Source organism: Protopterus annectens, chromosome 7.part0 (genome assembly GCF_019279795.1).
Source record: "Protopterus annectens isolate FY-2018-M chromosome 7.part0, PAN1.0, whole genome shotgun sequence".
Lineage (NCBI taxonomy): Eukaryota > Metazoa > Chordata > Ceratodontiformes > Protopteridae > Protopterus > Protopterus annectens.
In genome coordinates this window covers 1402341390-1402367463 of record NC_056739.1, presented here as the reverse complement: position 1 = coordinate 1402367463, position 26074 = coordinate 1402341390, and the positions used below count along the sequence as shown (strand labels likewise).

Here is a 26074-nt window from a genome sequence, read left to right as displayed (position 1 = left end):
GACCAATGCAGTAAGGCTTTCAGGAGCAGTCATAGTGCCACCAAATAAATATAAGTACTCTCAGAGGTTAAAATATTCTCTAAAGGACCAGCCAAAATGAAAAGTTTAAATATGTTTAATAAATAATAAAGGAAAATTAAACTACTAAATATCTATTTAAAATAAACACCACAGTTTCCATCACAGGAAATATTAAAATAACACAGATGAGTAGATTCACACAGATACAGAAAAACAGTACTTAACTAATCTCACTATATTTTCCTGACTGATTTAAAGCAGTACTATTCCCTGGTTACCTACTAAAAGAAGGCAAGATGAAGAGGGTGAGAGATCCTTCTTTGTCAGGTTACAAAAACAGACTGCTCTGAGACTTCTGTCTCATCTAGTATTAAAACATTATTTCTGTGCTAGATTACAGAATGACATCACATACATCTGGTCATCTGGCTTCTGGTTCCCATACTTACCCCCTTTACTAGAATCTGAAGCAGAATATTGCACATTTGTGTTACCATACACACAGATAGAGCTTTGCTAAGATGTGTTGCAGCTTCTGGAAGTCATAAAACAATTTCACACTTCTACCCTTCCAGCGTAGCAATTAGTTCAAACACAAAGACAATACAGAAGACTTCCTAGTACAGACTTTTTGTTTCTGGCTGCATTGAGACCTGTGAGATACAATATTTATGGACTAAATTAAGTAATTTAATTTCAGGATATTTTTCTAAAAGTTAGCTGGAGGTGCGCTTAGCCTCTTCTCTTCCAGTATCCTCTGTTACAATAGTAATTTCAGCAATTATAATATAGTCTGACGTACAGGTATATTTCTTTTTTCTGCCCAGCAGGACCCACTGTTGGTAAATGTTTAACACAAGCAGCTTTACAAATACATTTTCAGCACAAGCACCTGTACAAATGAGCTTGATATACAAATAACATATAATTATTTACAAAACTCCAGCTAGCAATGCTGGCATGTGCTACTCATCCACTGCCCTAATTGTCCCGGCATAGCTGACAATACTTTACATCATCACAGACTGTTTAAATTGCCATAATGCAAGCTGTTTTTACAAATGTCACATTTTTGATCAAGATGGGGATACTTTATTACAGGGTGACAAGGTTTATCATATAGTAATAATGCAAGAACAGATTGTTTCATACTTCTTGAGAGTTGAGGGGTTGGGTTTGGCATAATGGTTAAGGTGTTTACCTTATAGACACAAAGTACGGGGTTTGATTCTCACCTTTAGGAAGAATGGCTAGGCTTAAAAATGCCCTCTGGGGTCATTACCCTAGTAATCATGTATGTATTAAGATGGCCTTCCTCAAGCCATCTTATGGTTTGCTCATTTCCATCTCATATTCTTTTCCTTGGGATCACTGAGAATGTGGATGTAGCCATAATGAAATGGAATGGTGTGTAAGCTTCTGCATTCTGACCAAAAAACAAGGAAGACAAGGTCCAGCCGACAGAAGTTTATTCACAACGTACAATACACCATACCATTAAGTTAACATAACGTCCAAATAAGTGGTGGTCTCAAAGTTTGACTCAAGTGTGAATCTCAAAAACCATACTGTACTGTTGATGTATTTAATAAAGACTTCTAATATATTCACATCACCTTCCCAAATGATAAAAATATCATCCAAAAAGCGCGAATACATTCTAATGTGCTTGTAAAACTCAGTGGGGAAAATATAATGTTCCTCCCAATATGCCATAATATAATTGGCATAAATAAGAGATTTACACGAGTTAAACTTTGAGACCACCACTTATTTGGACGTTAGGTTAACTTAATGGTATGGTGTATTGTACGTTGTGAATAAACTTCTGTCGGCTGGACCTCGGCTTCCTTGTTTTTTGGTCACATTGGTTGTGGACGTACTATTTTTGGTTAGCTTCTGCATTCTGGTTCCAGTGCTTTTCATTTCCATGTCCTGTTTGTAAGTAATGGTTTCCAAATAGCTTTCCTTTAGCTTCTTCTGCAAAACGGATGTAGGACAATATAAAGGATCCCAGATATGTACTTTCAGTTGTAAATGCTTCAGGTTTGGTCAGTGTGACCTATGTAATTTAATATATGCTTCCAATTATAATATTAATCCTTGTGAGGCAAGCTGAAGGTGTCCTTTCCTTTTAAATAGCATTTAATTCCTTTCTGAACATTATTTCTGTTCTTTTCTTGGGTTTCATCAGTATGGTGAAGATTATGAAATGCTGTTGTTAAAAGCTTTCACGATGCACTTTTGCAGTTTTGTTCTTCATATATGTTCCTTCTTTGTATCATGTTTTCTATGTGTTACTTAACTTTGTAAGAAGTTATTTAGTGCTTAAGACTGCACTGTAACCCCATTTTTTCTGTATATTTTACTATACCATGTAACTGCTTTTTCTTTAGTATTCTGACCTTGAGTCTTGACTAAAAAATGGAGTGTTTTGATTTAACCACTGTGACTAGTAAATCACTGAATAAATAAACATCAGACTGCTTGACTCTCATAAGAGGTAATAGCATGGAACTGTGTGCATACTTTGCAATTGTCCCTAAGAGAGCAAGGAGAGAAATAGAAAATTAACAGATTTGTTTAATGTATAATCTCAGTCTATCAGAATTACATTTAATCTGTACTTTTTGACACACACAGTATTTCATATGCCCATTAATGTACTTGACAAAAGCTGTTAGAATACACTGTCTTACTGTTTATTTACAGAAAGCAATAACATCCAGGTGTATGATACTTGAAGTAACTGTTTTTTTTTCATTTGCTCCTAGTTTCTTCAAGATATTTTAGATACGCTGTTTTCAGTTTTAGATGAGAACACAGAAAAGTATGGACTGCTAGTTTTCCAGTCTTTGGTAAGTACACTTATTGTTTATGATAAAAAAAAAATAATAATTTCAAAGAAAAACCTGAGTCCTTCACTAACACTATTCATTTTTCAGCTGTGCTGTTATTCTGTTGCTCAAATGAATGTCTTGCTGGTACTGCAGTCATTAAATGATGCATTTGTGATAACTTTGCTTAGACCACTGTCTGTTTACATTTCTTAATCCAAGAGGACCACAATTATAGGTTGCTCATTTCATACTAGAACATTCTAATTAGTAGTAATGCAACATGATACACCATGCCTTGACCGAATCTGGTAGTACTTTACTAAAGTGCAACAAAAGAAGTGATATATTTTGTAAGTTGCACAACATCTCAAGCATTCTCAAAGTTTGTGTAATTTCAAGAAATTTGTATTTGCTTTCTTCATTTTGGAAAAGGTTCTTTTTTTGAAAGAGGAGGTAGCTGGGAAAACAAACTGCATTTAAGAGAACTATATTGGCAAATGGTGTAAGACTGCATCTGAATCTCCAGGTATAAACAAACACATTTATAAACTGCATTTTGCAAAAGTAATCAGCCAAGCTATAAATATTTTAATTAACAAAAAATCTTTTTAGCTTTATTTTTTAATAGGATAGTAATTTGAACTGAAACAAAAATTGTTTAAAGTTATGTAGTTTTACAGTTGATGTATTTGTCTGATATGGTTGTTGATTGGATGTTTAGACCATGTGGTTTGTTTGAATTTGTATTATAACAAGTGAAACTGTTAGTATTTAGTAGTTCTGATGAAGTTCTGTCATTTATAAGAAGAAACACGCTTAACTGTTTGTGTGCAGTAAAACCAAAGTTTGTGTGGAGGAGACATCTTGCAGCGTTTTGGGGATACTTTATTATAGGGTGACAAGGTTTATCATATAGTAATAATGCAAGAACAGATTGTTTCATACTTCTTGAGACTTGAGGGGTTGGGTTTGGCATAATGGTTAAGGTGTTTACCTTATAGACACAAAGTACGGAGTTTGATTCTCACCTTTAGGAAGAATGGCTAGGCTTAAAAATGCCCTCTGGGGTCATTACCCTAGTAATCATGTATGTATTAAGATGGCCTTCCTCAAGCCATCTTATGGTTTGCTTATTTCCATCTCATATTCTTTTCCTTGGGATCACTGAGAATGTGGATGTAGCCATAATTAATTGAATGGTGTGTAAGTTTCTGCATTCTGACGAAAAAACAAGGAAGACGAGGTCCAGCCGACAGAAGTTTGTTCACAACATACAATACACCATACCATTAAGTTAACCTAACGTCCAAATAAGTGGTGGTCTCAAAGTTTAACTCATGTGTAAATCTCAAAAACCATACTGTACTGTTGATGTATTTAATAAAGGCTTCTAATATATTCACATCACCTTCCCAAATGATAAAAATATCATCCAAAAAGTGCGAATACATTCTAATGTGCTTGTAAAACTCACTGGGGAAAATATAATGTTCCTCCCAATATGCCATAATATAATTGGCATAAATAGGAGATTTACACGAGTTAAACTTTGAGACCACCACTTATTTGGACGTTAGGTTAACTTAATGGTATGGTGTATTGTACGTTGTGAATAAACTTCTGTCAGCTGGACCTCGGCTTCCTTGTTTTTTGGTCACATTGGTTGTGGACGTACTATTTTTGGTTAGCTTCTGCATTCTGGTTCCAGTGCTTTTCATTTCCATGTCCTGTTTGTAAGTAATGGTTTCCAAATAGCTTTCCTTTAGCTTCTTCTGCAAAACGGATGTAGGACAATATAAAGGATCCCAGATATGTACTTTCAGTTGTAAATGCTTCAGGTTTGGTCAGTGTGACCTATGTAATTTAATATATGCTTCCAATTATAATATTAATTTTTGTGAGGCAAGCTGAAGGTGTCCTTTCCTTTTAAATAGCATTTAATTCCTTTCTGAACATTATTTCTGTTCTTTTCTTGGGTTTCATCAGTATGGTGAAGATTATGAATGGCTGTTGTTAAAAGCTTTCACAATGCACTTTTGCAGTTTTGTTCTTCATATATGTTCCTTCTTTGTATCATGTTTTCTATGTGTTACTTAACTTTGTAAGAAGTTATTTAGTGCTTAAGATTGCACTGTAACCCCATTTTTTCTGTACATTTTACTATACCATGTAACTGCTTTTTCTTTAGTATTCTGACCTTGAGTCGACTAAAAAATGGAGTGTTTTGATTTAACCACTGTGACTAGTAAATCACTGAATAAATAAACATCAGACTGCTTGACTCTCATAAGAGGTAATAGCATGGAACTGTGTGCATACTTTGCAATTGTCCCTAAGAGAGCAAGGAGAGAAATGGAAAATTAACAGATTTGTTTAATGTATAATCTCAGTCTATCAGAATTACATGTTTAATCTGTACTTTTTGACACACACAGTATTTCATATGCCCATTAATGTACTTGACAAAAGCTGTTAGAATACACTGTCTTACTGTTTATTTACAGAAAGCAATAACATCCAGGTGTATGATACTTGAAGTAACTGTTTTTTTTTCATTTGCTCCTAGTTTCTTCAAGATATTTTAGATACGCTGTTTTCAGTTTTAGATGAGAACACAGAAAAGTATGGACTGCTAGTTTTCCAGTCTTTGGTAAGTACACTTATTGTTTATGATAAAAAAAATAATAATTTCAAAGAAAAACCTGAGTCCTTCACTAACACTATTCATTTTTCAGCTGTGCTGTTATTCTGTTGTTCAAATGAATGTCTTGCTGGTACTGCAGTCATTAAATGATGCATTTGTGATAACTTTGCTTAGACCACTGTCTGTTTACATTTCTTAATCCAAGAGGACCACAATTATAGGTTGCTCATTTCATACTAGAACATTCTGATTAGTAGTAATGCAGCATGATACACCAAGCCTTGACCGAATCTGGTAGTACTTTACTAAAGTGCAACAAAAGAAGTGATATATTTTGCAAGTTGCACAACATCTCAAGCATTCTCAAAGTTTGTGTAATTTCAAGAAATTTGTATTTGCTTTCTTCATTTTGGAAAAGGTTCTTTTTTTGAAAGAGGAGGTAGCTGGGAAAACAAACTGCATTTAAGAGAACTATATTGGCAAATGGTGTAAGACTGCATCTGAATCTCCAGGTATAAACAAACACATTTATAAACTGCATTTTGCAAAAGTAATCAGCCAAGCTATAAATATTTTAATTAACAAAAAATCTTTTTAGCTTTATTTTTTAATAGGATAGTAATTTGAACTGAAACAAAAATTGTTTAAAGTTATGTAGTTTTACAGTTGATGTATTTGTCTGATATGGTTGTTGATTGGATGTTTAGACCATGTGGTTTGTTTGAATTTGTAATATAACAAGTGAAACTGTTAGTATTTAGTAGTTCTGATGAAGTTCTGTCATTTATAAGAAGAAACACGCTTAACTATTTGTGTGCAGTAAAACCAAAGTTTGTGTGGAGGAGACATCTTGCAGCGTTTTTGTTTTTTTTTCTAAGTAGTTTTGGTTCCTGTGGTGCTTTTTATCACCCACTGGCCCCTACCCTTAGCTAACACAGTGGATCTGACAGCTGCCACTGTTGATTATGATGCTTGAGTTGCTTAATTGGTTTCATTGAGCCCTACCTTCCCTGTACATGCCCGTCAAGTGAATGTGGAGAACAGTTAAAGTTGCCAGCAGCCCTGTATGTGCAAAGTGTGGTGCAATCTCTCACTTTTGAGTACTCTTTTACAGCTAAAGCTTATTTGGAAGTAGTTGCTATCCTGAATACTCAGCAAAAACCTCAAGAATGAATATGAAAATATATTCTCCCTGTTGGCTTCTACAGATACAAAGAGAAAAGTACCTTCTTCTCCCAGTTCCCCAGTCAAGACTCCAAAAGAAAAATAAAGTGGTGTCTGTTTTGTAGTGGCCTCACGTTGCTCATGGTCTCAGAGTACAGATCCTAGAATATGTCTGTCTCTATCTTTTAGGAAATTTGAGCATTGCAGACCCACAGAATACATAATGATCATGGTGATTCATTATTGGTGACCCACTTGTTGTTACACTATAAAAAGTCCGGGGGGAAGGGGGCAGACTTTGGATATCTATGTTTATTACAATTTTTTTGTGTAGTTCATAGATATGACATGCAGAAATGACATGATTATGAGGAATTAATGTCTCTTCTTTAGTTTGTTGTGCAAGGTAGTCATGTCACATATTGCAGGGTAGGGTCTGGCCATATCTAATTATGTAGCGATCCCTGGGAGCTCTGTCACTGGCACTTATGTTTAAACCTGGACTTCCAGATTATGTTGATCAACAGAGTGAAATATGTTACATTGTTTAATCTATCTCCTCTTGCAAGGAAGGCTATTACCCCAAGTGTTGCACTTTCCTTTACATATTTATTGTGTTATCCCTATGCAGAAATGAGGGTTTATCTGTTATGCTCTGTCCCTCACTGCCATAATAAACCTTTAGTTGGGATCAGTTTGCATTTAACTTTCATAACATTTTCCAGTTATGTTTGACATTGGCTGTGTGAAGGGCCCTTGTCTTTGTGCTAAGTGTACAGCATATTCTGTAACAATGCTTGCATATTGATTTTAGTTGGAAATATATTCTAGCTGTCTGTGCTCTCTTTGGATATATTAAGGTTGGAACAAGTGGTACTTGTCTCTGTGCCTCCTGTTTTAAGGTGTGGGGGCAATAATTGATGTTGATGGGCACCAGTGAAGGAGGTTACTAAGTACAGAATGCTGCCCACTATTTTTGTCACATTGCTGTGTACACAGGATCATTCACTAGCCTTTCAATGGGCCTATAGGATCCCAGGGAGATTCAGCTGCCTATGAAAGGGACTATAAGCAGGACACTCTACTTAGTGGTGGAATTTGCTTAGGCTTGTTCCATTTAATATGATGGCTTAATGGAGCCATTCTTGGCTTATAGTTATAACTGGATTCTGTTGAGGCAACTTCTGCTTTAAATCTGAACTGTTTGGGTAGGGTCTGTTGTAGTCCTAGGAGGGTGGTAGGCTATGACCTTTTGGAACTGATCTTGGGGTTTGCCGCTATGTTTCTCGTGAGTTTATATTTGTTGTTATGTTCACATGTAGTATTGGGAAGCTAGTGCTGTGGACATACCCTTGCTATCCTTTGGGGTTGCTGCATGATATCTGGAATGATCCAAATTAAAGAAAGCTAGCTTGGCAACACTCAGTATCTCTGTCAATGTGCACAGTGGGTATTTATTACTTTTTTACTTTAATATCAGTTTGTTTTAAACTCCATGGCAGGTTAAGTTGTTTGCATCTTTCTTTTAGCTTTTTAGAATATTGAAAGTAGCTATCATAATCACTAAAATGATATCAAAATCAGTGCTTGGTTGCAATAAAAATATAGAATGATCTCATTTAGACTCCAAGGTAAGCCATTCAGCTTTCCAGTGGCAGAAGTTTATGCTCCAGCTATAGATGCCAAAGAGGAAAAAGATCAGTTTAAGGATCTGCTTCATCTTCTATAATTAACACCGATAAAAGCTGTTACATTCATCATAGGTGAGTTGAATGTTAAAATTGATAGTAATAATGCAACTAGAATAATAGACAAGTTCAACCTTGGTGAATGAACTCAAGTAGGACATACACTTGTAGAGTTTTTTCATCAGCATAAGAGATGGCTTTACACATGAATATCACTATAGGTTCATAGGTATATGCTAAGCTAATAAGCACTAGGTCCTTTATGAGCCTAGCTGCGCAAAACAACTGTGTCCCTAGGTTTCATGGACATTTACTAGGAGGGGGTATTTTAGTTAGGAAGTTTCTAGACGTGATGTTAGGAAGGGGTATGTTAGTTCTGGCATTATGGTCTGCCTCTTTATAGCATAGATATAGGGCCAAATCCAGGGGGAATTTCTGATTCCCTATCCACTGGACAAGGTTATACTTAAATAAGGTTAGGGAAGGAGTCTGCTTCACATGAATGGGGAGCCTGTTTCAGAGCATTGAGATCCTCTGATACACATATCTGTCTCACCAAAATGTCTTATTTATGCCGCAAACAAAATTTAAATCCTTGGATCTAGTGGTTCTGATGTTGTTCATTTTGTGGATAAGCAAAAGGTCCATTAGAGCTGGAATCAAGGATGCCTTATATGCCAGGGCATAGATCGCCTCAAAGCAACCTGCAGGAGACCGAGTAAAGAAATAGGGTTTTAAGGTGATTCATATAGGACAGTGTGTTTCTACCCTGGATTGTCCTGGTAAGGAACCTTTGTGGCTATTCTAACTGTTCCCTATGTCTGGTCAGGTACATGCAGAAGAAGGTATTATACTCAATGATGGGTAAGATAAGGGCCATATAAACTGACACTACAACTTCCTTGGACATGGATGCTGTGCCCTTACTTATAAGTTGGGCTATAGCATGAATTTCTTACTACCTTGGCAACATGTTGGTCAAAGGCCAGATTACTGTCTACATATGTTCCCAGATCCATGACTCCTGGGTCAACTCGTAGGGGTGTCTTATCAATGGAGTAATTAGCCTGGGTGTCAGTTTTCCCAAAAGGCACAATAATGTATTTCTTGGCATTGAGTTTTAATCTGTGACTTTGGTACCAGTCAGTTGTCTGTGTTAGACCCTCTTATAAGATGTTTATGTCATGGGGGAATCAGTGATAGCTTCCAATTAGCAGTTATCTGCAAACTTGGTCAGCCAAAGGCCTTTGACATTAGCCTTTACCTTTGAGAAGTAGAAGACAGATAGGAGTGGCCACAGCACAGAGCTCTGAGGTTCCTTATTCATGACTGAGCTCTTAATGGAGGTGGTCTCACCAGTCCTCACTTCCTGGGTCCTGTCTGTGAGCCAGCTGGCAATCCAATAAGTTATGTAGGGGTGTATGCCCAGTCTGGTGAGTTTGTCATCTATGCCAGAGTGGGATATTGAACTGAATGCCTTAGCCAGGTCCACATAGGTGATATGCACAATTTTTCCCTCATCCATTGCCTTTTGACCTCCTCAAAGAAGTCCACCAAGTTTGGTAGGTATGACCTTCCCTTGAAAAAGCCAAATTAAGTTGGGTCCAGTGTCAGAAGGTTGCCTATGTCTTTGTTGATCATTTTCATGATAATTTGTTTCATGGCTTTACACATTAGACTAGTCAGACTAATAGGTCTGCAGTTTCTGGGGTCAGTTGATGGTCTAACCTTATGAAGTGGAATAACCATTGTTGTCTTCCATTCTTGTGGTACAAAGCCTGTTTTGTGGTTATACTTGAAAAGTGACTAAAGTGGTCATGGTGGGTCATGGTTCAAGCAATTTAGGAGGTATCCAGAGATTTTGTCAGGGTCCAGTGAGGCTGTGTTCTTGGCCTTAGTGAGTGCTGCCAGGACTAATAGTTGGGGGGATGCTAGTAGGCATTTATGGGGTGAGGCGGGTGAGTGGGGGAGAAGTTTGAGCTAAATTTGTTAGCCATCAAATTTGCTGTGTTCTGTCAGTGAAGGTAGCACCATTGACCATCAGTTTGCCTCACTGATGTGTGCTGCCTTTGAGGTTTTGGACATAGCTGTAGAAGGCCTTGTAGTTGTCTTTAGCCTGTGAGGCTACCTTAACCTTATGATTGGCCTTGTTGAACTGTAATTAGTCTTCATAGTTTCCTGTTTAGTTTAATTAGATAGCTCCTATCATTATGCAAGTTGCTGTTCCTAATCTTAGCCATGACATTTTTCATTTTGTTATATACCCTATTAAGGTTAGGATTCCAACAATGTGGTTTGTTTTTACAGTTTGTTTTGGGCTTCCTTCTAGTAAGGACAGCAGCCTCTGTACAGCCATTTACATGGTTGTACAGCATCTCTGTCAACAATTCCACATAGGCCGGTGTATACCCGGGATTTTGACAGGCATTGAATTTTGACAAACTATTACTTAATAAGATGTAATTTTCTTTGGAGCAGTTCTTAACTGTTGGATTTACCGAGCTGATTTTTATTTTGAAGGAGACAGCTTTGTGGTCTGACCTCACCAGTGAGAGGTAGTTAAAGTCTCCCATGAAGAGGGTATTTGGATTAATGCTGAGTGTCTCCAGTAGGTGAAGGTGTGAGATATGGGTTTCTAGAGACATAGAGGGTGAACTATAGCTTGCTAGTATATGGTATGGGACTTTGTCTTTGATGATTTTCACATGGATAAGTTACAAGGCATCGTCCTTTTTAACCAACCTAGAGTTATGCTTGTGTTAATATAGATGGAGACTCCTCCAACCTTTTGTCTCTGTCTGTGCAGTTGATGGCCTAAATGTGTTGAAGGCACTGAAGCCTTGCACAACTGGAGTACTGTCTCTGGATTTAAGCCATATCTCAGTAATGGCACAGATGTCTATATTCTCCAGAGTGAGGAGAGCTTGTAAGATGTGAAGTTTCTTGTTTAGGATCCTAGCACTGAGCAGTAACACCTTTAGGTTTCTTTGTTGTTTATTTGCTATGTCCATAGGTTTGTCAAATTGGCATTGCTTAAAAAAGGCTCTAAGAAGCCTAAGTAGAACAGGTACATACCATCCTTTGCAAAGCAACATGGTTTGTTAACCATGTCTTCCTATGATGCTGACGAATACTGAATCCGTTTGGAAAGACACCAGAAACTAAGCCAATGATTGAATTCAACTCTTTTGTTCATACTGAGGCATCATCCTTGATTAAGACAGACTGCTGCTCAATGCAATACACATACATATCTGAGACACCTATTAAGAGAGATCAACAATGACTGTCTTTATATAATCCAGGGAGGTATGTCTCAGGTCATTAACAACCACAACCACGTGGACTATAAAAAAAATCATACTGGTACCTGTGGTGTAGCGACTTGAGTGCATGCATAACTTGGTGGATCCTAGCTATAATTTATAGTCAGAGGTGGAAGAGATATATATTCATCATCATCATCATCATCATCATCATCATCCCCCTTTATCCTATTTTCTACATGGGGACGGGGTATCATGTTAACTGTCACCATCTCTCTCGATTCAGTCCACACTTCAGCCTTCTTCAACATTCATGCCTGACTGTCGCAGATCTTCCTCATACAATCCAACCACCTCTTTGCTGGACATCCTTGTTTCCTCTTAACTTCTTCCTGTCTGTCCTAAATCTTCTTCAACAGATTGTCTTCTGCTTTTCTACACATGTCCAAACCATCATAATCTGTTCTCTTTGATCTTTTCTGCAATTGTAGCTACTTTGGCTTCTGCTCTTATGTCTTCATTTCTTTGTTTGTACCACAGTGTGCATCCTACCACCTTTCTCAGGCACTTCATTTCCATCACCTCTAACTTCTTCATGTGCTCTGCCTTTACTGCCCAGGTGTCTGTACCATACAGTAGTACTAGTCACACCACTGTCTTGTATACCTTAGTTTTAACTTATTTGTCATTCTTCTGTCATATAGTACACCTGAGACTCTGTGCCAGTTGGTTGCAGCCCCTCTGATTCCAGCTTTGACCTCTTCATTCAGACTTCCCTTCTCCTCAACCAGACCTCCCAGATACTTGAAGCTGTTTACCTGTTCCAATGTCTTCGCTTCTATCTCAATTCTCAGCTTCTTCTGATTTCCCCAATTTGCTGCCATTACCACTGCCTTACCTTAGCTTAGTTTCATCCCATGTGCCTTCAGTTTTGCATTCCATTCCCCTATCCTTTGCTGAAGTTCTTGCTCAGAGTCTGCAGGTAATGCCACACCATACGCATACAGTAACTTTGTTGATCTGTCCCCTCCAACTTGTTTGCCAAACCTGTTTTGCCATTTGGAAGAGATCTATACAGTCAGCAAAAACAAAACCCGGAGATGACTTAGGCTCAGACCATTGGCTTCTTTTCACAAGGTTTAAAATTAGATTTAAGAAAACAAGAAATGCTTCCAGAGAAGCTAGATGTGAGCTAAGCAATATTGCAAGTGAATAAGTATGAGAGGTGAAGAACAGATTTAAGGGATTAGACCTGAGGGGTAGAGCAGCTGAAGATATATTGACAGAAGTTTGTAAAACTGACAAATGGTGACAAAAAAAATACAAAAACACAAGCCAGAAGCAAATGATACACTTGATTCAATGAAATGTTTTATTGCTGTAGTTTAGTGCTTTCGTCCTCTCTATAACATGACTTCATTAGAACAGCTGCACTGTTCCCCAAGACCTTTGAGAACATGACCACAAGAGGTCATGCTTTGCTTTACATGAGTAGCTTCCATCATGTCTTTTTTAGAAAAATGGAAATGCGGAATCCATAGTAAATTATACACGTATTTCCCTCTTACTCTGGATGGCTAAAAGTCTTGCTAGGGTTCTCACTAGATGCTTTGAGAATTTAGTCACCAGGTTGGTACTGCTGACTATAAAGCTACATGAAAAGGAGGCAAGGCAGTGTAGAGTAATTGCAGTTATTTTACAACAGGCATCAACTGCATGACAACATGCCACTCCTATTTCTGCATGGTTTATTGATTTTATCAAGGTATTTGATTCCTTTATGAGGCACTTTTTCTGGTATGTAATAGGAAGTCATTAGACCAGATGTGCTTTTCTTTCTCTATGAAACTAACTCTATCACAATCCCATTGCTGTATTTATTATTAATGACTAGTGCACTGTCCCTTTTGTTCTTTCTAGGGCAGCCCATCAGGAGTGCTCACTGTCTCCTCTTCCTTTCGTTCTGATTGTAATGACCTTTAGTATAGACTTAAGAGACATACCATCATGGGGTATAACGTTGATAGAAAACAAGACTATTTCTTATGCTTGATTTACTGATGATGGCACACTCTAGTTGTCTTATTCTGACAACTCTATAATGAATATTCTGGATGTTTTAAAATTTATTGGTGAAATTTCAGGTCTGAAAATCAAGCAGGGCAAATGGCCTGTTCCCCTTAAGTAAGGCATGTGTGTCTTCTACTTCAAAAGATAGCAATGAAACACACTACGTTCCCACGTTTGTAAAATTTAATAAAAAATAGTAACAGCAAAGCCTTCCAGACACAGGCTCATTTTCAACGCATAAAACACATCATGAAAACATCCTTATGTAAATAGTCAGCCAGCCAGTAATTACATAGCATAAAACATGTGACTAAATTAAAGCAATATTAAAACAATTATTGTATGCTATCAAATCTGTACACAATATTAGCAAAATAACATCATACATAATATTGTAAAAACTGTTATAAGACATGTTTACAAGCCATCAAATAATTTCTTGCTTGGCTCTCAAAACAGGTTTAATAGTAGCTGAGTTCAAACCAGGTAAGGTATCAGACCTAAGGTAGTTTATCCATAAATATATATATATATATATATATATATATATATATATATATATATATATATATACTTCAAAAGATGATACAGAGTTTGGGCTTCAAATGGTGGGGTCATAATAATTACCTGTGAGCAAATCCAGATCATGGTCAAATGGGGCTCTGGACAGGGTAATGGATCGGGCCCCACAACAACCCCCCCCACACACACACACAGCCATTCTAGTCATTCCAGTGTTCCATTACTTGCCTTTTCTTTTTTTTTTTTCAAACACCTTTATTGAATTATCACTTGTGATATATAGAAGTAATCAAACTATATTAACATAACAAACATTATACAGGCTGTTTCTCCACAGTTACCATAAACACTGTTCAACGTGTCAGTGTGCATACTATTTCCCACTTTACTTCTACAATGATTACAGATATTTGGATTTAATTTAAATATTTTATTTCAAATTTTATAGCAGAAACACCGATAGCCATTTGCTAATCAAAACAATACAGTCTCACAATGAAAACACACTTAGCCTTGAAACTAACATTCATTGAAACAGCATTAAATGCATCTGGCCAGTGACCGATTAAGTTTCCTTTTGGGCTGTTTTCAAAATGTAGGCCCCTTGCAAACATTTTTAGGACCATGCATATATGCATGTGTTCTTTGATTCACCTTCCAGATTGTATTAAAGTATATTCCTTGTATAATACAGCAGCACTTGTTACAGTGTGTTTTAAATTTGTAGTTTGGAATTTTTTTCCAGTAATCAATGAAACAAAACATATGAACCAATAATGACAAAACTACCCATTTCAGAGCATTTCCTCCATAAAAGGCCATTCAGTTATGTCATTTAAATCTGCCAATATCAGTCAGTGTGCAGAATCTCTGCAGAACTTAAACTTATGTGAATAATTTCACATTAAAGAGTTTTGTAACTAATGAAGGGGTTGCTGCTAGCAATCAACTTTACATTTCAGTGTTTCATCTACAAATTCAGTGCCTGCTGTCCTTGAAGAATAAGCTGCCTCTGAGGCTTGTTGGTCTAGGGGTATGATTCTTGCTTTGGGTGTGAAAGGTCCTAGGTTTAAATCCCAGATGAGCCCTCTTGCCAGATGTAGTGGCGTGCACTTGCAATCCTAGTTACCTGGAAGGCAGAGGTTGTTGGATCGAGTTATATGGTGTGATAGGCCATGAAACAAGAAGTCGTAGAAATAGCTTCAAAGGCAAGTTGCTGACTGTTGTTTTAATAACCCTGCTTCCAAGTTCTCTGGCAGAAACACTGATATCTATTTGCTAAACAAAACAGTTCCACATTGAAAACAGACTTAGCATGAGCCACAGTAAACCTCTCTTCCCTTAAAACTCACAATTCCTTCAAAATGCACTGAAACTTGCATTCCTTGAAAATGTACCCCTGATGAGCAGTCTGGTAGTTGGTTTACAGGATTCAGGCTCTTGTCTCCTATAAACAAGGTACAGGATTTGAGCCTGAGCAAGTTAATTAACTAACCTACAATCTCTAACTAGGGTGCTGCACACACAACTCCTGTTTAATGGCAAGTTCTGTAAACTACCCATGGAAGGAAAATTCGTGCAAAAAGCAGCAGTAGCAGGAATGTTCCAGCATTTAAATCTGTGTTACAATGCACACACAGACATAGAGTGTGTCCTAAGAAGAAATATTGTTTTTTGTAATTGTTTAATTAAAAATGAAATGATGTGGCAGCCCACCAGCCAGTGTGCTCCAGGCAACTGCCTAGGTTGTCTAGTGCTGGATTTGGCTGTGCCTATGAGTTATATTGGGACCATCTCTGTTATGATTATACAACTGAACATTGGGCCCCTTATAGCAGAATTGTAAAAAAACGATATGGTAAAGCCACTGCAGTTGCCTATACTGGCTGTAATCTCTGCTGTTAAGATGTTTCTTCTCCCAAAGTTTTAGTTGTCTTTGAGATACCATACCACACAAAGAAGTTGGTTCCAAGACTTCAAAATCTTCTATTAGACTTTCTTCCAGATGCACAGTCACCTCAGATGTCACATTGTAAATTGATGTCTTCAGTACCCAAAGGTGAATATGGGTTCCCTGACCTACTTGCTTCCTAAATCTGTCACAACTCTTCACATTTTGCAGGCTAGAGCCAGTCCTCATCACATATGAGTTCTACCAAAAATTATTATCATTCTTTCTTGGCTGTACCAATTTTGTATTGTGAATAAAAAGAAGGTATGGAATCCTTGGAGTAGGAAACACATCTTGGTTAGTAGCAGACCTTGACTTTGATTGTGGATTTAAGAGTTAATGAGCATTTGTGAGGCCCATACTATCATATCAATAATATCAGTGTATTATGACCTGCATGGGTGATACAGGGGTCATATTTTGGTCTTAGCTGTTTTTTTTTCTTTCATAGATCTTCTGTTCAGAAGGAAGAGGTAAAACCTAGGAGATAGCAATACAGAGCCTGATTTAGAGTATTATTTTTGAAAAGGTCTTCCTGTTTGGGCAGAGCTAACTTGGACCTGGGCATGGATACTTTACCTGTCATTTTTTTCCCCTTGAAGTTATTGTGCCATAGGTATCATTATCTGATACAAAATGAGAGTGGTCATTACCATTATGCAGCTTATTCCAGCATAGTCCTTTTCTAGCTTTTATGTATTTCAACATACTACAGTTTTGGCAGCATTTACCCAAAAGGCTATCTGTAGCAGGTTTGGTACAGGCTGGTGTTACAGGTGTAGTCGTAGTGCAGTGTACTGTTTTTGCATAGTATGTTATGGTCACAGTAGTCTAGTGATATGAAATAGGGGACATACTGTGGCTTCTTGTGTAAAAAGACAAAAACTCTCCCTTCTCCAGTACTAAATTTGGTTTTATTGATATTTGTGACCCACTTGATAGACTTGGTAGATTTACAATACAATGGTGAAGGTTAGCCTCCTTAATTATGACTGCCCTGCTACTCCATTCTTGAAATCAACCCCCTAAAGTTATTTCAAAACAACTGCACTGTTATGTTCTTAACTAAAGGGGACTTAGGGTATCAACTAGTTAGATGTCAGCTCTGATGCATTCTAGAGTATTTTTCTATTTTCCTTTTGACAATTATCTCCAAGATCAACATTTGTAAAGAATTAAACATCTATTTAGAGACTGTGTTCAAATCTAAGTGCTATTAGTATGCATTTATTATGTTAAGCTTGCATATATGCTAGTTTGTTAATTCAGTTGAACATTTTTTTGCCTAAACATATCTTGTATTCTGTTAAATAAAGCCTGTTACAAAAAAGTGAAAATATTTTCACAAAAAATGTAGACCCCATTATAAAATCATAAAGTTTATCTAACAATTAGGACTGAAACTAATAAACATTCAGTATTTCTTAGTCCAAATTTACAGCAGGTTGGGAAATGTCTGTATATGATCTGCATAGTGAAATGTGGTGTAGACATGTTAGCTTCTGGATCAAAAAGTTTACTTTCATCCCAGACCCAAGTAAAACTGACTCAGATCTAAGCTCTCTCTTCAACAAATTCTTCATGGAATCTATAGCTAATCTTACCAAATCCTTCCCCAACAATAATACATCCAACTCTCTTTCCTCTACTCCCAACAACCCCTCTAACTGTCCTCCCAGTTTCCAGCTGAAACCTGTTTCAACTATATTCATAAAAAGACTCTTATCTAAACTAAAGCCATGCACTAATGCCCTGATAACATCCCTCCTCTTTCCTTAAATGTGCTCCTATCAGCATCTTAATTAACAGATCTATAAAAGAGTCATATGTTCCTATGCTTTGGAGATCAGCCTACATTCTCCCACTTCATAAAGGAGGCAAAACACAAATATCTCCAACCTACTCTCACCTTTATCAAAATCCTGAAATCGTCCACCACCAAATCATGCCTTTCTTAATCCATAACCACCTCCTAACACCCACCCAACATGGTTTCCGCCCTGGACACAGCACTATTACTGCCTTACTATCCTTCTTAGAAACAGTCAACCAAGCCAGGGATTCTGGGTTACTAGTTTCCACTGTACTGCTAGATCTGTCTAAAGCCTTGACACCATCTCTCACAAACACCTTCTCTTTCATCTATCAAACCTTCATCTCTCCCTGATACTCTATCCTGGTTCTCTAGCTACTTATCAGATAGATCCCAAGCTGTCAAATGGAACAACTCTACCTCCTCCTCCTTACCTACACCCACTCATCCTTGGACCCATGCTTTCAACATCTTCATAAATAACCTTCACTCTGCCATCCCAGACACAACAGTCATCCAAACTACTGACAAAACCCAAATAGCTTTTTCCACTACTGAGAACTGGATGAAATCATCTCTCTCTAAACTCTAATAAATCCAAAATTCTTCTCCTCCAGGGCTTGCACATTTGATAAAACAGCATTCAAAATCATAATCCAAACAAAGTCAACCATAGAGGTGGTCCCATCTGCAAACCTCCTCGCATCACTATGAGCACCTCAAATTTGTTATGATACAACAACAGCAAAACATAAACCCCACCAAAAGCTAGGTATGCTCTATAAGAACAACTGCTTTGTCTCCAACTAGACATTCCTTAGCAACTACCTATCTTCTACCATCTCTACTATATGGAGCCCTCTCCTTACTAACCTGTCTTCTTCCATCTCCACTAAACTCGAAATCTGCTATAATAAAATCTCTAAATTTGCTACCAAATCTAAAACCTCTTCTCACCATTGTCTTTCCCTACAAACTCTGAACTGGCTAGAACTCCTAACTACCTAGACTACCTCCAACTAACCACTGCTCACAAATTAATATTCTACCCTGAAAATGCCCAGCCCTAGCAAACATCCTTCGCCATACACCCCAAACAGATCTCTTAGATCTGAACATTAATCACCATCCACAAACCCAATCGCCCTGCTGTCAGCTCCTTCTCTCCTACTCTCTTGGCAGGAAATGGAACTCTCTCCCTTCTTCTCTTAGAACAACATCTAACACTGAAGCCTTCAAAACCAAACTTTTCTCTTACTTATCCTCTAAACATAAGTGCACCTGCTTACATCCTACATAAATCTAAATAAATTCCCCCTGAACCCTCTACATCCTTTCTCTTTACTCTACCCTAATACTATCTTCTTTTCTTCTCTTTTTCTCTCTCGATCACTACTTGATCAAACTATATTCTACTCTCAGTTTATGTACTTTCTCTCTACTCCTCATATGTAAATATTGTAAATAGCATGTAACCTTACACCTTCTTTTCATACAGTCAAACCTGCTACTTGAAGGAAACTACTAAATCTATTGTATCTACCTTCCTGAATGATGTTTTTTGAAGTATACTGCGTGTATTTGCTTTTTTACTAACTGTATTCAATGTAATGTTATTCCAAATGTATATATTTTATTACTATCTTTTACACTATGTAACTTAGATTGTATTTGCTTTGCTTTTGGAGCTTTTCTCCCCGGGCCTCCACTGAAAATGGGTACGTTCTGGCCCAGTGGACTTCCCCGGTAATCAAACTGGAAATAAATAAATAAATAAAATCACTCGTGTTAAATGCTAAAATACATGTACAACAAAAGTTGTGTCATTTTTGCTTTGTCACCACAGCTTCCTGTTGTGAATTATATATGATATGCAACACGGGGTTCTTCACCTTTACATCTCCATCCCTCTGATCTGATTTTCTACTTTAAGAATGGAGTAGCATGTACATCAATAAAATACAGAGGGCTTAATTCATAAATAGTTTCAGGAACATGCTGTCACATGGTGATGTGTTAAAAAAACTTAAATTACTTTGCAGATATCTGATCTATCAAATACCCCTCACCAATCTGACCAAATCTAATATTCCAGTTACAGAAAATTGTGTTTGAAAGATAGTCAGTCATTTTTGAATAAGGAAACACAAATGTGAAATGTTGACATTACATAATCTCAGGAAGGCCAAGCCCAGGTACATACTCCACCTCCTTAAATTTAAATATGACTTTAAATATAACAGCTTTTAAAACTGTATGTAAATTGGGATTAGTTCTAATCTCCCCTTTTCAAGGTTGTGTAATCTCAGGGTTCTTATTTCTAAATTTGGGATATGGGATACAGAGGACCTGCCTCATAGAAAATGCATCTCAGTATCAGATAATTTCAACAATCCTGAGAATGTTTCTGAATGTTTTAAATTCAGCAACAATTTCTTGTCAATATGAAATCAATATCATAGTCGAGTAGACCCATTTTTATACTTTTTGCCTTATATGCTTCCTACGGTTTATAGGCTTGAAAGGGAAGGCCATCTGCTTGGACTCAGTGACTGCCATTCAGAAGGGGACCCATTGTCTAGATGTTTATATCAGGAGAATATTAAGTGGATGATGCATTATGAAATTGCATGCCTAACACTCATTTTTGCTTTTAGATCACATTGTTTAATTGCATGTAAACATGCAGATATGACCGCAAAGACATATTATAAAGATGATTGTAGTTACTCCAGTCTATGCTTAGGTGCACATCAGAATAGAAATACCAAAATACTGACAAAGACAGAACATCAAATTCTAAACTTTCGTCAAGGATTAAGTCCCAGCTTACTTCCTTATGGAAACTGTGACTGTTTTTAATCAACTGTCAAAACTGTGATTACAAAATAATGACACTACTTAAACGTGAACATCAAGAGAAGTTAAAAGAGAGATAAAAAGCAGTTTGTGCAGAGGGCAAGCCCATGCACCATCCACAACCCTGATACTTATAAATAATAACTTGAGTTCTGTGCATCTTAGGGAAGATAGAAATCTATCTCCACGATACTGCAGTGTCAGTCTTTTGGGAAAAAAACTTGGTGGTTAAGAACTAGTGATTTCATAAATGAACATCAGTCATTTATGTGCCAATAATAAGAATGGCACCCAAGCTAGTTTTGTCCCTCACATCCCTCCCTCTCTGTTAATAATATAATCAAAAAAGGCATCTGAAGTTTCTCCTTCCTCACCTTCTAACTGCTCTGTTCATTCCCAGGGGTACCATTTAATATCAGTAAAATGCCAGCAGTAAATTAGTAACAATTGTTGATTTGCAGCAGTCTGCTAAAGAGTAGTAAGAAGGACAGTGCAACTATAATGACTGGTCTTGTGACTGTTTTCTTTATCCCACCTGCTAAGCTTGGGAAATAGCTTTGCTTAACCACAGTAGCAGAACAGCAAGGATGACAGTTTACTGGTCTCATAGTTTTTATTTTAAAACCATAAAAGTCCCATCTGTCAATTCTTCTTTAAAATTATTATATTGCTTCCATCAGCCATCCTTACTGCACAAGGTATGTACGTTGTGTGCTCTCATTTTATCCATGTTCTTCTCTACTATGCCAGCAAAGATTCCTGTTTTAATAAGAATATTCTAGTTATTCTGCTCATCCACTGTTCTCTGCCAAATTCTAATCTATTGACATTTACAATGTTTTATTCTTATTTGTTCTGATGCACCAGATTTCTTTGCAGTGTGCTGTTTTCTATCCCTTTACATTGTATATAGAGGTATTATTGCATTTTGTTTTCCTCACAAATGCTTATCTGCACTAACTTCATGGCTTTTGTCATACTGCTGTATACTGTGTCGCACTCTATTCATAGTTTTACATGTGTGATAAATGCCTATGGTACTCTTGCTTGCTAATGAGTATTATACCTCATTTTATTTTTACCTTTCTTTATGACTGGCTAATCTGTTGCCATACAAATTTGTTCTAAAAACAAACAACAGATTTATTTCCTTCATAAATGACTTCATGGCTTTTTCCATGGTAAAATATAATTTTTCCTTTTTGGAGCTGAAACTTGCCTTGGACAGCCATAGTGGTGCAGCGGTTAGCATTGTCACCTCACAGCAAAAGGCTTTCTGGTTCGATCTTCTGCTGGGGTGTCTTCTGTGTGGAGTCTGCATGTACTTCCTGTGGTCGTGTGGGTTTCCTCTGGGTGCTTCGGTTTCCTCCCACATCCCCAAAGACATGCTGTAAGTGGATTGGACATGCTAAAATTGGCCCTAGGCATGAGTGTGTGTGTGTGTGCCATCCGTGGAAGGTTGGGTGCTGGGCTAGCAACTTGACACCGTAAAACTCCACTGCCTCATGAGTGGACAAGGTGATCCACTGTGGTGACCCCTAACCGGGAAAAGCCGAAAGAGAGAGAGAGGAGCTGAAATTTGCCTTCATTCATATTTGCATTGTGTGTCAGTTGGACTTCTTCTGGGGGCAGCTAATTGCTGATACAACATACAACTTCAACCTAGGAAGGAAGACTGACTAAAATGGTCATCTCATTTTTGTCTTCCAGCACTAACCATTACCAGATTGCAGTAGGTTTCGAACAACTATTAGCTGAGGAAAGCACAGCATAATGAAACTTGGCTATCCAAATGACAGAGCTGATTATATGTTCTTTCTGTTTCTATTTTGGACAAACTAAACATTATTCAGATAAACTTGATATCAAGGGTAAGGGATTCAGTCCAAAAGGTGGCTTGTTAATTATTCTATTCCTTCCTAGGCAAAAAGAAATTTCCTTCATCTTCCCAGTCTTCACTCATGGAATGGAAATGTTTCAGCTATTTGGAAGATGGTGAAGAAGCAACTATCCTTGTTTAAATTGGTACCCACTCAATCTAAAATGCGTTTTTAAAAAGCGTACAACTACAGACAAAGATATCTGGACTGTCAAAGACACTGCCAAGTAAAATAGAAGAAGATGCAAATGAAAAAGATTAAAAAAAGAATCACAAAACAAATCTTCCAGGACACACCACGAGAACACTGAAGTCTTCTAAAAAATGCGTTCTTTATTCCAATCGATAAAAGGATGTATAAGCGCTTTCACATGCGCCTTGCATGCTTCCTCAGATACAATTCAAAACATTTAACCTAGTTGCTTATATACATCTCATTATTAACAATCATTAAAACCATTAAAGCAATTATACTATTAAACCATAATTGACCCATTAACTAGAGAAATCTTCTATATACATAATTTAATGCTGTGCATTTTATTTTCCTCCCTTACGGGACTAGTAGCATCACACATCTAAGTGCAGAAACAAGGATAACCTCATATTAGCATATCATAATTCGTACTTTCTCATGTATATCTTGTTAAAAGCATTTCGATGCTAAAAAAGAATGCAACGACTAAAGAAGGAAATTAAAAAAAATGTGTAGACTCTCGAATGTCACATATTGCCCAAGTTCAGAAAGTTGAACAGCTTGCACTGCACAAGCATGATGAGTTGGCTTATTTCAAACCTAAGAATTATCGGCTTCTGACAACTGTCAGAGAAGATTTAGACATCTGATTTAAAAATCTTAAATAGGATCATTTAAAACTGGCACCTGATTCCTCTTGTCTAGTGCATGACTGGTAAAAGCTTTAAGGGTTACAGTTACAATATTATCCATTCTAATTTTGACTTCTGTGTCACTAATTCTGGGAATTTTATGAACCAGTGTCATACTTTTTAATTCTTCAGGTATTTATGTTTTCAGATTTACTGGATATTTTATTCATGCATTTAGGTACTGAATTCAATAAGGGTATTACCAAAACGAACAAAAGCTCTAAATTCTGAGTTGTGACAGAACAGTGTTGTTACTCAGGTATATTATTGGATCAAAATCTTAGCTTGCTCTCATGTTGAAGCCTGAGCCCTAAAGGTATTCAAGCAGTTGAAAGTGGCTTATAGTACTTCCAACCTCTTTACTACAGAAGCAAGGCATGGCATTGCAATCAATGTTCTTATACCAAGACTGGAATAGGCACTATTGCTTACTGTTCTCCGCTCAGGACAAAACTATACAATGCTGCAAAAAAACACAAATTAAAATATTGAGATTTATCTACTTAAGTCCAAGGACCTAGTGCCACTGTACAACAAGCAAATGCATCTGGTTAACAGTAGCAGCCAGCGTCATATTTATGTTAAGTACCCGAACCTTTAAGCTATTATTTGAGAAGTAACAGCACAGCTGTCCACAGATCAGTTTATACTTTGGCTGTAGTTGAAAGATCCTTTTCCATACTGGACCAAGCTACTTGGACTAAGTTGTCCAGATAACTAAGAAGCACATAAGATAAGGAGAAATCCAAGAAGATGCTAAATAAACATCTAGCAGAACTTTACAAATTCAAGTGCTGTGACAAACCAGGATAGATTGCCTATTCCATTCACTCAGTGTTTGCAGTCTTACTTATCAAAACCAAACAATATACTAAAACGGTTACAGTTTGATGCTGTTAGATACACACAAAGGACTAGAAAGCTGTTGAAATTTGAGGAACATGCATGTTCAACTCAAAGACTTCAAAGAAAGGGCTAAATTAAGTGGGGTAAGCATATTTTTGGAAAAATAGCCAAAGAAGCTATGGCAGAATGGGGAACAAATGGGATGAGAGATTACTGATGTGAACAACTGGGAGGACATAGACTGATGCAGCATTTTAGAAAAGCAGCAATGTGAAAAAAAAACTAGACAAATGGCAAATGGCTAACTATAGGGCAGAAGGGTTAGAGAAATGTAAGAAAACCTAGACCTGATGAATAGCAAATGGCTAACTAACTCTGGGGCAGAATTGTTAGAGGAATGTGAGAAAACCTTGACCTGATGAATAGCATATGGCTAACTAACTGTGGGGTGGAAGGGAATATAGTTTTTAAATGCTTCAAAGAATTAAAGAGTGGAAGAGTTGCCTACAACATACTGATGGAAGCACTAACAGTTAAAGAATAGATGGGAATTACGGAGTAAGGAGAACATGACTGTAATGAAAGGGCGCAGTCGGTGGGCATTGTGGACCAAGTGTAGAGGTATCAGAAATGGTGTAGGAAGGAAGACGTATACTTATGTTAGAGAGCGAGGTGTGAGCAGGGTCACATGCACAGAACAGGAAACGTGTGAGGTGCACGATGGCATATGGGGACCCCAAGATAAATGAGACAGAATATAGAAAGCAGACAGTTTATTAAGGAACTAGACAAAACATGTAGTCAGAAGATGACAGTTGTAGTTTCTAACCCGTTGAAGACTGTCATTATGTTAGAAATGTGAGGAAGAAAAAGGAGACATGAAGCATAAGTTTTGTAAATGTTAATAAGCACCCAGCACAAAAAAAAAAGAAAAGATGTTATATCCTGGCTCCAAGTTTTGGGAAGGAACCTGTCTTTGCTTGTTAGTTTTGTGTGTGGGAAATATCAGAAAAAAGTACTGGATGGAAAAAATATGCACAGATATCTCTAAGATCTTCACATCATAAAGTACAAGTTTGGATTGTCAGGTACTGGAAAGTGTGTGTGTCAGGTAAGAAAGACGATTTATATATACATTTAGATTTTTTTAAATATGTTAAGGATAATAAGATCACATAAAATTCAGTGAGCTGTTATATTTGGGTTTTGTAAAGTGGGTGTTGGTTGAAATTTTAGTAGTCATGGTTTTGCATTCAAGACTCAAATGAATTGTGCTTTTTAACTGTAGTTTTACAAAGAAGTACCAATGATGTATTTTTTCCAAACTTTTAGAATGCATAAGTGTATAATGCATATATTTTTTCTGTTTACTGTTATATAAATCAATAAAAAGCATAAATACATATATATATATATATATATATATATATATAAAATATATAAATATATATATATATATATATGTATATATATATATATATATATATATATATATATATATATATCTATATATATATATATATATATATATATATATATATACAATATGGGTCCCCTACGAAATCCCGAATGCACAGAATCCCGACGCCCAAAATACCGAGACATAAAGCCTGAAACCCCACA

At 36.9% G+C, this 26074-nt stretch overlaps 1 protein-coding gene across 1 annotated transcript in view; it reads left to right on the top strand.

Annotated features, from left to right (window-relative positions):
* DOCK3 (dedicator of cytokinesis 3) overlaps positions 1-26074 on the top strand; it is a 4843230-nt gene that overhangs the window by 3926501 nt on the left and 890655 nt on the right. The window contains exon 20 of the mRNA XM_044077993.1: positions 2796-2879. Coding sequence (XP_043933928.1) covers positions 2796-2879 — 84 coding nt within the window. The remainder of the gene's footprint in view (positions 1-2795; positions 2880-26074) is intronic.